The 15135-nt window shown below is 47.5% G+C and overlaps 1 protein-coding gene across 1 annotated transcript in view; it reads left to right on the forward strand.

Annotated features, from left to right (window-relative positions):
- CSMD1 (CUB and Sushi multiple domains 1) overlaps positions 1–15135 on the forward strand; it is a 720682-nt gene that overhangs the window by 105915 nt on the left and 599632 nt on the right. The window contains exon 3 of the mRNA XM_054565852.1: positions 5555–5667. Within this exon, the coding sequence (XP_054421827.1) occupies positions 5555–5667 (113 nt within the window). The remainder of the gene's footprint in view (positions 1–5554; positions 5668–15135) is intronic.

The raw sequence follows: 15135 nt of genomic DNA on the forward strand, positions 1-15135 counted from the left end.
ACGGCACCATGATCTATTGGGTATTAAAAATGAACCAGTTCGTAAGAATAGATTTTCCTCAAAGAAAGATAGAGGACAATAAAGTGTGTCCTGGGGTCCCCGGGGAAGAACGTAAGAGATGCACTAGGAAGGGCCCCCGGCGCCCCTCTGCAGAGGCCAGAGTGCGCCCCACAGGCATGCGTGGGGCCCTCCCATTCGCAGGCTGGGCGGCGCTGTGGACGCCGACCCAGGGCGGCTCCCCCAGCTCCTTCAGGGCCTGTGAGGCCAGCTCATCCCCGCCCCTGCTCGCCTGGGGCTACACTCCACGCATTCCCCGCAGACGCGAGGGAGGCCGTCCCGCAGGCCTGGCTGCAGACCTCGCCTGCGCTCTGCCTGCTGAGACAAACGCCCCTCGCTCTGACTCGACGTGGCTTAGAACTTCTCCTACAACCTCTCTCTTCTTAATCGCTGTTCTTTATGAAACACCTTGATTTTTTTAAAAAGGATGAATTTGTGTTAAAAGTGCTGTCACATTATTAGATACATAAACATACACTAATAAATATTTGAAGCTTCAAAACAGACTATTGCTAAATAAAATACACGTCAACAATTTTTGTTTGACTTAATTATGGACCCTGAGAGAATGTTTTGTTATTAAATACTGTTTTTCGGTTTTTTGCTAATTTGGTTGTTTTAATCTCTGTAATGTTACCTTGAGTGATGCTGAGTCCCAGCCTCTCCAGTCTGCTTTATTAAACATTTTAATTTGTGATAATTACAGATTCACACCGAGTTGTAAAAATTGGAAAGTACCTGGGTACTGTTAGCACAGTCTCCCCAAAGGTGGCATCTTGCAAAACTGTTGCACAGAGACACCACCAGGATATTGATGTTGGAACAGAGGGGATGCAGACTGTTTTCTGTCGCCACGAGGACCCCCTCACCTGGTCCTTCCGTAGCCACGCCCACCTCCCTCCTGTGCCCGCCCCCTCCTTAACTCCTGGGCACAAAATAATACCTGTTCCCCTTCGCAACCATTTTGCCATTTCAAGAATGTTAAGAAAACCAGGTTGTTCGGCACATTCCCTTGGAGGCCACGATGCCTCATTCCCCGGAGATCCGCCCGGGAGTGGCACATCGCTCTCCCCGCGCTCCCGGGGCTGAGCAGGTGTACTGCGTGGCACAGGCGCACCGCAGTGTGTGAACCTTTCACCCCTTACAGACGTGCAAGTTCTTTCTCGTTTTTTATTATTATTAGGAATGAAGCCATTAACGCACATTCACACCCCGGTTCTGTGTGGCCGTACGGTCGTTGCGTATTCGGCTTGTTAAGGAGCCGACTGTCCAGCTGTGTTCCGGGCTGGCCGGGCCCACTGTCCTCGCCACATTCTTGCCAGCACTGGGTGTTGCCGCTGTTTTTTGTTGTTGGTTTTTGTTGTTTTTTTTTTTTTTTTTAGTTATTCTGCATATGTGTGTAGCCATGTCTCTTGTGGCTTCAATTTGCATTTATTGGCGAGTGACATTGGCCACATTTTCTTAGGCTAACTTGCTATCTATATGTCCTGTTAGTTGAAATGACTCTGTCTTTGGCCTGTTTTCTGATTGGGTCGTTTGGTCTTTTACTGTGGAGCGTTTAGAGTTCTTCATGTATCCTAGACCCTTGTCCTTTGTCAGATATGTGGCTTTCACATATTTTCCACAGTCTCTAGCATGCCTTTACGTCCTCTTCACTGGGTCTTCCGCGGAGCAAAGTCTCACAGTTTTTATGAAATCTGGTGTATCCATTTTTTGGTTGAATTGACTGGGCTTTGGCTGTTTGGTCTAGAGACTCTTTGGCCTTACACACTAAGGAGGTCCCCCTCTGCTTTTTCTCTGAAAGTTCGCGTTCACATTGTATATTTCTGTCTGTGATCTATTGTGGAGTTAATTATTATGGGTTTGACTCAGAGCTGGACTCATTTTTTGTTGGCTTTTGCCAGCTTCCAGCAGTTTCTGAGCTGTTTGCGGAAAGGCTGCCTTTGTGCCGCGTCCACAGCTGGACACGTTTGTTCGGGTCTGCTTCTGGGTTCTGGGTTCTCAGTTCTGACCCATTGATATGCGGTCTATCCCTCTGCCGCTAAAACGTCATGTGATATCATGACTGTAGCTATAAAATAAGCCTTTAAAATTGGATAGACTGATTCCAGGTAGTTTATGTTTTTTAAATTATTTAAGCTTTTTTTTTTTTCACTTTTCATATACATTTTGGGAGACTCTATCTGCCAAAAAATTTCTGGGATTTTAAAGAAAATTGTTAAACTTGTGTGTAAATTTGAGGAAAATGACACATTCACAATGTTGAGTCTTCAAGTCTATTTAGTAGTGCACTGATTGCTTTCTTTAGCATCCTTTCAGGATGCAGTTTTGTTCGTGTGCCGGTGCCTCTAAGCGCTCTATTTCACTTCTGCACCGAGGATAAGCGGCCCGGCGTCCTTGGTGTGGGTGCCCATGCGCCCCCTGCGAGCACGCACGGCGGAAGCGCCCTCGCGCCCTTCACGCTCCGCGCGCTCCGTGCGCTTCCTGCGCTCGCGCTGCTTTCGCGTCCCAGCTCCGGGAGTTTGCTTATAGATCCGTTGACATAATTTATGCCGGTAATTGTGTCACCTGCCAACACGGGCCGTTTTACATCACCCCTCCTGGTCTGCATACGCTGCCTGCATATCCTGTTGCACCCACTGGATCGCGCCGCCCAGCGCCGAGGAAAAGTGGGGAGACCGCGCCGCGCCTTGTTCTCAGTCCCGGGGGCCGCGTCACCGCCCAGCGGAAGGTCAGCTGTGGGCTTTTTATAGGTGCTCGCTGTCCAGTTGGGGGGATTTCCTCCACTTACAGTTCACTGAAAGGTGTTTTTCATGACTGAATATTTACATTTGTCAAATACTTTTTTTCTACATAGATTATTACAGCCTTGTGAGTTTATTCTTTAGCCTGTTATTATGGCCATGACATTGATTTTTTCAAATAGTGAACCATTTTTTTCATCCCTGGAATAACCAACCTCGGTCATTTTGACTAGCTCTGGTTATATATTGTTTGTGTCTATTTTCTTTATTTTGTTAAGGATTTTTGCATCTGTACTTATTAAGGATATTGGTTTATTTTTTTAGGCCCTGTTCTTGCCTGGTTTGAGTATCAGATGTCTTAGTCAGCCTGGTCCGCTGCAATAAAACACCGTAGACCAGGGGCTTAAACAACGGAAATTTATTTTCTCCCAGTCCCGGAGGCCGGACATGTGGTCCCAGGGTGTGACGGGTCAAGCTCTGCTGAGGACTTTCCCTGGCGGGCAGGCCCCTGTGTCTGTGGGCCCCAGGACCTCCTCTCGGTGCGTGTGGGGGAGGGCGCAAGGGAGGGGACTCTTCCTCCTCCTCTTCCTGCAGGGCCACCAAGCGCAACGGACCAGGGTGCCACCCTGAGGACCTTCTTTCGCCTTCTCAGCCCTCCCAACGCCCCGTGTCCCAACGCAGTGACACTGGGGGTCAGGGCTTCCCGGGTGAATCCAGGGCAGCGATTCCGTTCACAGCCCAGGGTAACCCGGGTACCGCAGAACACGCGAGGGAAGGCTCCACCCACTCCTACCTCCTTGGAAGAAGCTGCCTGGAGCTGGAGTCCGTGATTGAAATGTTCGGCCGACGCGCGTCTCAGTGCCCCGGGGTGGGTGTCTTAGAGCGCTCAGCGGAGCGCCACAGACCGGGGGGCTGCAGACAGCGGGGATGCGCCGCCCCCAGCCCCTAGCACGGGGGCATCCCAGACAGAGGGAGCAGCGGCACGGTGCCTGGCACGGCCTCCTCCGCTTTCGCAGGTGGCATCTCCCTGGCGGGCCCTCCTGTGGCAGAAGGACGCTCTCTTCATCAGGGGGACCCGTTCCACTCCTGAGGCCTCCCCTCGTGACCTCCTCGCCTCCCAACGCCCCCACGGGGGTCCCGTCATGTGACGTCGAGGGGACATCACCTCTCCGTCTATGGCGGTAGAATTCTCCTATGAGACGCCTGGGCCTGGAGATTTCTGTGGGGGTCGCGGAAGGCTACAGGGCCCTTTAAGTTTTCGGTTTCATGCTGTGTAACTTGTGGCTGTGCGCCTTTAAAGGAAGTGGCCCCTTGGGGTTCAGTTGACAAATGGGCATGTGTGGCTTTGTAGCACACTTGTATTTACTTTATGTCTGTGGCCCTCTAGTAATATTTGCTATTTTTGGCCTGATATCAGCTGTCTGTAGCGTCTCCCAGCCCTTCGTTATTTTGTCTTGCAAGATGTTTGTTAATATTGTCAATCTTTTTCAAAGAATTAGCTCTTGTTTAGAAAATTGTTTTTCCCTGTTGTTTCTCTGCTTTCAATTTTTATTGATTTTTGCACTTACCTTTTATTTCTTGCTTTCTGTTGGCTTTAGATTGATTTTATTCTTTCTCTTCTAAGTTCCTGAAATGGGGCTTGGATTAGTCATATGAAATTTTCTTCTTTTCTGATGTATTTTTAGCGCCATTAATTTTTCTCTCAGCACTGCTTAGCTGAGTCAAAATTTCAACATCTTGTATTTTTAATTTTATTTAGTTCAATGTGTGTATATATATTTTTATTTCCCTTGAGACTTTCTCTTTGATGCATGGGTGATTTAGAAGTGTGCTGCTTAGTGATTGGTGATTGTTCTTTCATTTTTCCTTATTAGTTTCTATTTTGGTGCCGCAGCCTACAGAGGCTGTGATTAAGTTCAGTGCCGCGGACCCCGGTGGGCCGGAGCCCCTGGGGGGGCGAGCATTTGGGCTGACACATTCCGGCATCAGGGCTCATGTGCAGACTAAATTACACCACACGTCTGTAGACAAACTACCTAATTAGCAAACTTTGGGTAAAATAGAAATTGATAAAGCATCTCTTTGACCTTTTCAAAAGCTGTTAGTTGGTGAAGTATTATGCATGTTATTATACTAGTTTACTCATTCAGAGATCAGACTTTACCATCATTAAAATTTGTAAACAGATCCAAACTTAGTGGTACGTGGAAAAACATCTTAAAATTCAAAGTATGTGTCACGAAGTCCAAACATTAAAATTGATTTACTTGACCTCTGCTCAAGGTCGCAATTGATTTTTGGTTCTTACTCTGTGACTTGCATGTTTTCAAGAGAAACGCTGATTCTTTGGGGCGAGACTAAGAACAAGCGCAGAACCGTGAGCAGCGGCAGCCCACCGCCTCGTGACCCGGGAGGCAGGTCAGCGGCTCGAACTGTCGCCCTTGGTCCGTGCAGCGCGCGCGAGGAGACGGCCCGCCGTCTTCAGCTCCGCGTCCGCTCTTTAAGACAATGGTGCATTGTACCGTTCCTTCAAGAAAGAACAGTTGCAAAACTTGTTTAAGTGAATAAACTCTGGGGATCGAAGATGCTTAGTTGCCTAGCAACACCTTGTGTACGGACCATGTAACTGTCCAATGGCATATCTCAAGTAAATGAACCACCATGCAAAGGGGTATCAAAGGTGTTCATCTAATTAGCTTCAGTAGCACATTCCTGCTTTCTAACTGTGTCCGTGTGTTTTTTTTGCACTTCAGGCTGTCGGGATTTCAGCTGCCCTCCTCCATCGTCAGCACGGGCTCCATCCTCACCCTGTGGTTCACCACCGACTTCGCCGTGAGCGCGCAGGGCTTCCGAGCGCTCTACGAAGGTAGGACCCGCGCGGCGCTCTGCACGCGCCGCCGCGCCGGCCGCCGGTCTGGGCTGCCGAGGGGCGTGTGCGCATCAGCGGCGGCTGCAGGGCGGCGTCCTGGCGCCGGCGCTGAGCCTTGTGCTGTGCTCTGATGACCAGAGAACGCTGTCTGCTATGAGTGCCGACCGTTGTCGCACAAAGTGTGTGTTTACAAGTTTCCTTTATTGATAGAACTCTGTTTTTATTGGAAAAGTGAGTTTTCTCTGGGCACGTAGCAGGGAAGTCTGGAAGATTTTCAGTACTAGTTGACGGCACTCCCGCTCCGTGAAGAATTTATTCTTAATTCAGATGAGTTTTCTTAAAAATCGTGTTAGGGAATGATACTGACGGTTCTTAAGGAAGGGAATTCTGTTAAATAGCTTTTGTGTTCAAAGGTGAAACTGTTCACCTTTGATAAAATTATTGATTTTACTGTCCAGTCACTGCAAGGCCTCAGGGCTGCGTTTCGGTTGTTTTTGGGTTTTTGGGTTTGGGTCTAGGATGTAGCTTTTGGGTTGTGCTACCAGTTTTGAACTACTTTTGAGCAAAAATTGTAAGAAAGACAAAAGGCCGTCCCACCTCTGATAGAGAAAGTGATGCAGATGACGCATCAAGCGCTCAGAGTGAGGGGTCGCATTGGTGCTGTCTTGAGCGCAGCTTCTGAGGCGTTCCTATTTTAGTCTTGTTTCACGCAGCTGTCGTAAAGTCTCTTTCCTGCGTGACAGGAAGTCTGCTATTGTTGGCGTAAATAAACTCGGCGATTCCGGAGTTTATAAAGGAGTTGATGAAAGGCCGGGTGGGGGCTTAGGCCCGTCCCTGTGGACGACACCGGCCTTTGACTTTGGTCGCCCCCCGGGTCAGTGGCAGATGCAGGCCCTCGTTCCCAGGACCCGCGCTTGTGGGCAAGCTCTTTGGCGGAAAGCTAAGCCTCCGGGCGCTTTGTGTGCCGCCCCGGATGCCCAGCAACTGCAGAAAGCATCAGGCAGGCTTTCCTCACTGAGCATGCTTAGACCAGCCAGCCTATCCTTTTATGTCAAGTTGTGCGGGAGTGATCCTTAGGACGGTCAACCGCTCTGACTCCGGTTGCTGCAAGGCCACGGGGTGCATGTGGGGACCAGTGTCAGTGGCCCAAAAGGATTCATCATCTTTAAGTCCATCGCTGACTGTGGGGAGAACCTAATGTTTGGATAGGAACAGGCTCCTTTAAGATTAGTAGGTGCTCTTCTCTTTCCCTTTTCTTGTGTCTGCCACTTCCTATGCCCCTTAACTTCGTGCAGTTTCACTTTGACAAACAGAAGGGGGTTTCCGGGGCAGCCGACCCCAGTCACCAGCGACGACACGTGGCTTGTCTGATTGTCAGGCGTGGCGTGTGCAGCGGAGGGCTGCGAGGCTGCCGCATTTGGCGAGCCTGGCCCTTCCTCCCCTTCCCCCAGCAAAGCCGGCACCTGGACCTGGTGTTTCGCTGAAGTTCCTAAGATAAGGGCGCACAGGCGCCGCTGCTGAGTGGTCGCCGCACGAGCGATTCTCTCGGGCCTTTCTCGCCGTTGTCGTATTGTCGGGCATCGTGACAACCTAACCTAAGGCAACTGGGGAGATCATCTCTGTGGAAAAGATATTTATCAGTTTCTCAAGAAATATTAGGGAAATGACTGGGAAAGTGAACAGGAACATACATTAAAGGTGTTGTTTTTAAAAAGTTGGTATTTGGAAATGCTTTTATTTTAAAATTTATATTAAATGGCAACATTCAACATAGTTTATTTACAAGTAAATGAAAGCCTTTGTTTCGAAAGGGAAAAAAACCTAATCAAAAAAGTGCTTCATCGGCAAAATCAAAATTGTATACAGTATTTAATATCAGTATTAATATGTTTCTCAATTAGCTTAAAGGTCTCCTGAGAAAATAAATTTGTACTATTGGAGAAAAACATAATTATAGTCTACACAGAAGACTACGACTTGAGAATTCATCAGAAGGGCATAAGCTTTCGTCATAAGCTCTCACCGACGCATGTGTACTATCAGCCCCCGGTGTGCATTTAGATGCAACTCTAACGTACCAAGGCAGTGTCCCTGGAAAAAGAGAGACACTGTGACAGACACTATGTATGAAATGTGCAAATACACTCATTAAACACAATATACAGCAGAACCAATGATAATTGTCAGAAAAATATCTGCAGTTCTTTTGGAACCAAAACACTGAGTCCTTTTGATGACCCAGGTTCCCGTCTTTCCCATCAAGGGTATTTGGACAGGACCGCCCATCAGGTGACCAATATAAGCTAAATGATACAGTGAAATGTTGCTATTCTGCCCCACGCATCTGGAGGAAACTCAGCTTACATAGAAAATACTGCATCAACATTTAAAACACATACAGTTTACTTTACTCCTCAATCTAGTATTATTTTCTTCCAGTTAAAATTAGAATTTATTTAATATTATCAGATTGATATTTCATTTTTTCCTTTCAATTTATTGGCTTGACTTGGAGAAAACTTTGCAAACTTAAAATCTGTCTAAACACTGTATGTAACCTTGGAAACAAGCTTAACCTGGATATTGAACGTTTTAGATTGCTGGCAGTACTTTGGAGTTGTTGATATTTATATTAATTATTATTCACTCGTGGAAATTCCACATAATAAGTAAGTATGGAAACAATAACATATTCTAGCAAATGTATTCATTGAATTTAACCCTGGAAATCAAATGAGAAGATGTATAAATTTCACACTGACTTACTGAATATGGAGCCCTTCAGGGTCTTACTAAGTAAGTTTATAAATTGTTGGTGAAATCAGCACAAGAATAATGAAATTGAAGTTACAAACTTAATGGGGTGTTTTATCTTAGTTTACATACAAGCTCCATCATTAAACATTGTTCTCCATAGTAAACCAAAGAATTTGCATAATTTTCTTTGGTAAGTTTATAAAAGAAAATATTGGGAGTACACATAACCTTCAATAAGGTAGAGTACTAGCAAAATTCCTGTATTTGTCCAATATTGAAGTGCTATACACATAAGTAGCATTTATTCCTGTATTTCTATTTGTTGGCCTTCTTTCATCAAGATCTAAATTACTAAAAAAAGTATTTTTGTTTATCAAGTTTATTATATTAAAAAAATCATATATGTCAAGAGAATTGGCATGACATGTCAACACATGAAAAATATTGTCATAACAAACACCCATGACCAGGCATGGCTCTCCGTAGACTCCAGAGCAAAGAGAATGGAGAGACTCGGTGACGTGTGTTTCTCTGGAGGTTGAGCCCCAAAGGACCCTTCACTCGCTCTCTTTCTTTTTTTCACTTTTAAAAGGAGAGGCACTCCGCTTCCTAATCAATTTTCTTATTAGTGAAAAAGTGAACTACGTGTTAGAAATGCCAGTGAGTGGATGATGAAAACTCTCTGATGTCAGGTTCCAGCTGCTGTGGTTCTGCAGCCTGACCCACTTTCAAGGGTGTCTGTTTTGTTGACGCGCATCATCATTTTCGTCCTGAACATCATTTCAAATGTTTCAGAAACCATTTGGTAATTTTTTATACATTGACCTGTAATAATTTAAGACCTGATTATATTTTTAGAATTTTGATAACAGGAATTATTTACCATAATTTAGGCTGACCGTTTACACTTTTTCAGGTGAAATAAGTTTGCTTTGACACTGATTGGATTTTTATCGTACAGTATTGTGTGTGAAGTATTTTTTTATACGTAATAGACTTCGCATGTGGACAGAGAGCACCAGCTCTGTGCGTCAGATAATAAGTCCAATGTATATCCAGCAGGATCAATCCTCCTTGTAGAGACCATTCCTCAGCAGTGCCGGGCAGGGCCATGGGTGGGGAGCGGGACTGTCTTTGAACACTCATCCAAGGCTTTATCCACAGGACGGCAGGTTTTATAAAGAAATTGGAATGAAAATCACATGCATATTTTGACCAAACACTCACTTTTACAATAATGGCTTAGCAAGGCAGGAGGACGGTTAATTAGGTTATTGTTTAAGACAAAGCTGATAAGAAACAGAGAAATCTATTCTCTTTAAAATGTCTTTAAAAATGCTGGCTGACGTGATAGTTAGAAAGGGAGAAAACATTTTTGAAGAAAGGAAGACGTTTTAACCGCAAATGGAGAGTCAAACATTTCGATGAGGAAACACTACCCTTACCCTCGCAGCACTTGTCTCGGCTTCCCGGGTGCCAGCTTTGACTGTACCGGCCTTAAACTTTATGCGTGAAACCTGTAAGATCTGAGAGCGTTAAAGTCTATTTTAATGGGGAAAAACCCCCACGCTGCGTACACTGGAGGCGTCGTGAGCGGGAGGAGACAGTCCTCGATTATCAGCACCCGCTGGCGCGGGGACTTGCACGGGCTCCCAGCAGCTCGTCCTCTGGAGGGAGGAAAACAACGCCCCCACCCCCCCAGAAGACGGCTGGGGGGCTCTCCTGGCTGAAGGGGCCCTTTCGCAACCGCTTTCCCTCTCAAGTGTTTTTTTCCATCTTAAAATCATTCACTCCTTCAACCATGGCACTACATTCTGCTCACTGAGGTGTGTCTATCTTTGTGGGTGATGGATACAAAGACAGACAGGCAGAGAGACCGATAGATGTGCCCAGAAGATAGCAAACCTTGTTTACATTCTGCTGTGAGATCCTCACAAGATGCCTCTCAGTGAAGTAAAATCACCTAATAGTGTCAGACAGAGAAGGCGAGGGAGCGACCTGCAGAAATGCAGTTTGCCAGGAGCTCCGAGGTAGGAAGCAGGGAAGGGGAAAGTAAGCCCAAGCCGGTCCTTTCTCCCCGAAGCTGCGGTCCCTAACCGATCCCTGTGTAGCTTCTTACATACACAGATAAATGCACGCACGCGGGCCCGTGTGTGAACACACAGGCAGCAGCATGTACACACAGGGCACGAGCGGTTGCGCCAGCCTTTCCTGGCAGGCGCGCCCTCGCCGCGGTCGCCTTCCCTGGACCCTGGGGCGCAGTGACCAGCTCCAGGAAAACAGCGAATCCTTGGTGTTTGGCACAAAGCAACTATTCAAAAGTATTTTTTGAGTAAAAAAATCTGCACTCAACCCCCACTTGCTTTCACGCCATAGCTAGTGTTTCCTTCCCGGAAAACCTGAAAGGAAAACTGGTGATGGGCAGCACAGCTAACCAGTGCGAAGCCGGCTTTTCTCTCGGTTAACGCTCCCTCTCACCCAGAAGTCTCTAAAAAAGCACTGGAGTTAGTTCAAAACAAGGAGGTTATGTAATCCACAATACGCATACACTGCCCCTCCGCAAAAATAATAGGCTCCTTACACGTCATTCAGTTAAACCTGTAAAGACCTAAAATGAATGAATTCCACTCGTCACCCATTTTCTTGTGTAAGCCAATGGCTCGCATTTCACACCGCGCGGGGGCAGCACGACCCACGCCCGTGGCCGGGCCTTGGCTGGGGCTCACGCGGCAGTGGCCTCAGCCGCGGGCGCGGGCCGGGGGGCTCCCAGGAGGGCGGCTGTCGTTCGCTGGGCGAGCCCGGCTTTCCCCTCTGGCACCTCTCTCTCACGAGCAGGGTTTTCTCTCCTTTAACACCCGTGGATCCGGACCTAAAAGGACCAGCTAGATTATTACCCTTGCCTCTCAGAGCTTTATGTAGAATGTCAGCGCTGCTTTACTTCTCCCTTGAGGTGATGATCCAAACTGAGCCTGGATTAGCGCGGGGCGCGGGAGTCACCCACCTGGCGGAGAGACGCTGCCTCCCCGAGGACAGCGGCCGGGAGGGAGCAGCGGGCAGCTGTCCCTCAGAGAACGCGCTGGCACGCGTTTGCACTCATAACGCTTTGGGAAGCCGAGACAAGGCGGGGGTCGTCCAGAACTCCTTTCTCCTGGCCACAGCGGTGGTCCTGGCTGGTGAGCCTCGGGGCGGACGCACCTCGGTGAGGACACGCTTCCTCTTGTGCCGCAGGCAGAGCTGGTGGTCCTCATGCCAGCCCCTCACCGGGCTTCGTGGTCAGAGCCTGGCATCTCTGTCGTCCTCAACTTGCAGATTTTCAGCCCTGGGTGCGTGGGTGCCCATAATCAAAGGTTCCAAAATGGCTCTTGAAAATATTGGGTTGGATAAAAAAGTTCATTTCGTTTCTTCCATAAAACCAAGGACATATTTTTCATTTTCACCAATAACTATTGATTTGGCTATTTCAAGCGTGTCGGCCGCCTCCCGCCGTGGGCTTCCAGTGGGCAGCGGTCAGGGCGCTGCTCAGTGTCTTCCAGCGCCTCAGACGGCCCCACAGCAAAGAGTCATTTGGCCAAAATGTCAATAGGACCAAGAAACTTCGCAAACCACTTTTGACACGTTTGATCAGTCACAGCACCTTCTCCACACACCGCACACATTTTTTTTTCATTTCAGCTGTGTTTTTACCTTTCTTTAAGGAATAAAACATAATGTGCCAAAAAAGTTGCACGTTTTCTTCCCTCTTCAACATTAAAATGGCTGCACAAAAATTCACCAATTGTGATGTGTTTTAAATGCATGCTGATATGACAGCTGCCACAATACAATCAAACAGAATTATTTCAAATGAAGGTAAAGACAACTAAGCACTGCTAGAGCCATCGTATGGGGAAAAAATGAACTTTTAGGCCAACCCAATAATTATCGCTGTTAGTAACACTCATACTGACATCCCCAAAAGGCCCAGACAGAGGAGAAATGTGGTCACTTTCTGGGAGGCCAACTTTAAGGCATCGAACGAAGGGCTGGAGTGGAGAGAATCCTCCGCCCCTGTAAAGAAATGGGCTCAGAACACCCAGCAAGGCATCTATGTGACCCGTGACCGTGGCACAGCTGATGACAGAGTCAAAGGCCGAGTCCGAGCCCCCGGAGCCTGCGCGGCCAGCTGAGCCTGCCCCCGGAGACTGGGGTCCCGAGGCTGGGCGGCCGGCGGCCCTGGGGGGTGCAGACTCATGGAGCCTCTCCCCGCGGCCTGGCCCGCGCTTTGCGCACCCGACTTCAGGCTCAGTTTCTGTGAAGCCATGAAGTCACACGCATGATTTCGTGTGTGTGTGTGTGTGTTTTTATGGGGGGGGGGTGGGTGTTTCACGGACTTCATCAAGTTCCGTAGAGCGTCAGAGCCCTGAAAATGTCCACATGGCTGCCATCGGTTGATGGTCTTAGCTCTGCTCACGTGAGCACCACGTGTCCTGTCCGATTTCCATTGCTTACCCGATTTCTTATTTTTGCCGTTTAGATTTCATGTTTTAACAGACAACCCCCAGGCCCAGCGGGGCCCCACGTGTGGGCCTCAGGTAGGTGGGGGAGGACAGCCTCTCAGTGGAAACGGTCTCGTCTCTGTGAATTGGAATTTACTAATTTGATATTTCGATTTTACGCCTCGCTCCTGTGAACTTACTTGGTGCACCTTCTCCCCGGAGAGCGAACCAAGCCCTGTGAGCTGGAAGCCGTGTTTCCGACTCAGAGGAGCAGCTCACGGCGAGTGTGTGAGAGCGGGAAGCTCCGCTTGGGCTGAGACTGGCCGAGTGCAGCCTCTGCTGAGGCCGCACACCGGTGCACACACGTGGAGCATGATCTTCGTGTGGCGGAGCTACTTTTAAAGTGGTGCTTGCATAAGGGTGTAGATGCACACGTGTGTGTGCATGTATCTGTATAACACACATACATAAATTATATGAGCATTCAGAAAAGTGTAGGGGATACCTCAACTGTTCACATGTGCTACTTTTGGGAGGAATTGGAACGATTAGAAAGAGAGATTGCTTGATGTTTCTCTGTATAATTGCAGTGTTTAGCTTGTTGCAATGAGCATTAAAAAAATCTAATAATGAACATCATAAAGAAAGAAATTTCTAAAGATGATGTGGAACTTGATGTTCCTTCTCTGTGCTTTGGGCCGCTTCATTTTCTTATGTCATTAAAAAAGTCACCAATTCATGATGAGTCTGTGTTTTCCCAAGTGAAAATGCCAAAAAAAAAAAAAGATTATCCCTGCTCACAACATGTGAATAGAACTTCATGCTTTCTAACAAGCCAGCAAGCTGCACATTGTGGTTGGCGTGACTTTTTATTTTTCTCGAATCTGAACTCGCGCAGGTAGGCATGTTTTCTGCTGTTTCGTTTTTGATTTGTTCATTCTTTATTCTAAAATAACAAGAATACAGGGCAGAGCTCACTGAGGAGAAGCGGAACCGCATCCCGCGCGCTTGCTTCCGGCTGCAGATGGGTTGTCTGAGGCGGGAGGGGGCCGTGAGGGGCGAGGGGGGTTGGCCTTGGGGGAAGAGGCAGGGTCGCAGGCATCGCGGGGACTGGAATGGGAAGGACCCGAGAACGCTGCACGCGAACATTGCAGATTTAAATCAGGACGAAAATGTATCACAATTTGACAGATAAATCAAAATCGTTTTAGTTTTGGAGAGAATAAGAGAGACGCCTCCCCTCTTCAGGCGCTTGCGAGCGATGTGTGCAGCGCATGAAATGCAATCAGTCCGCAGCCAGACGCTCCGAGTGAGCTCTTGGCAACTGCTTCCCTCTGAAACGGTGGAATCAACGCCAAGTGATAAAAAGAGACACAGATGAAAATGACAAAAAGAGATACAGATGTTTGGTTATCTGAAGAGTTCTCAAATCAGTCTGCAGGAGAGTCAGAGTTCATTTTCATTCCTAACTTTGCACTTAAATATTTTAAAATTAAATTTGCAAGTACATGCATTGCCTTTTCTGATACTCTTGCCACCAAAGGTCAGTGGATCATTAAAGGTCAGACAGGCATCTGCGTTGCTAAATCGGAGCATATTTTCAAAGAGCTTGTTAGTCTACAAAGTTTCAAAACTTATTAAGAAGAGTTTTTTTCTTTCCTTTTCATTGTTTTCTTTACATGTAGCCAGAATACAGCTTTGAGGGAGCTCGTGGGTAGGTCACCCTCTCCTCTCCTCTTGCTGCTTTTCAGAGTCTCTCCTTGTCTTCGATCCTGGATAACTTAACTGCAGGGCCCCTTGGGGTGGACCGCCTCGGGTCCATTTTCTTGGGGACTCTGAGCTTCCTGGGTCTCCTGCACGTCTCTTTCCTTGGCCAGACTGGGGAAGTTCTTCATTATTTTTTGAAAGAAGTTGTCAGTTCTTTGTTCTTCCTCTTCCCCTTCTGGCACCCCTGTGATTCGGATGTTGGAACATTTAAAGTCGTCCCAGAGGTTCCTAAGCCTCCTCATTTTTTTTTTTTTGAATTCTTGTTTCTTCATTCAGTTCTAGTTGAATGTTCATCTCTTCCTTCTGCTCCAAATCCTTGATTTGAGACCTGGTTACCTTCCCTTTACTGTTGGTTCCCTGTATATTTTTCTTTATTTCACTTTGTACAGCCTTCATTTTTTCCTCCATCTTGCGATCGTACTCAACCATCTCTGTGAGCATCCTGAGTACCAGTGTTTTGACCTCT

The sequence above is a fragment of the Pteronotus mesoamericanus genome, unplaced genomic scaffold, assembly GCF_021234165.1.
Source record: "Pteronotus mesoamericanus isolate MK-2021 breed Mesoamerican mustached bat unplaced genomic scaffold, CSHL_Meso_final contig_169, whole genome shotgun sequence".
In the NCBI taxonomy this organism is placed as follows: domain Eukaryota; kingdom Metazoa; phylum Chordata; class Mammalia; order Chiroptera; family Mormoopidae; genus Pteronotus; species Pteronotus mesoamericanus.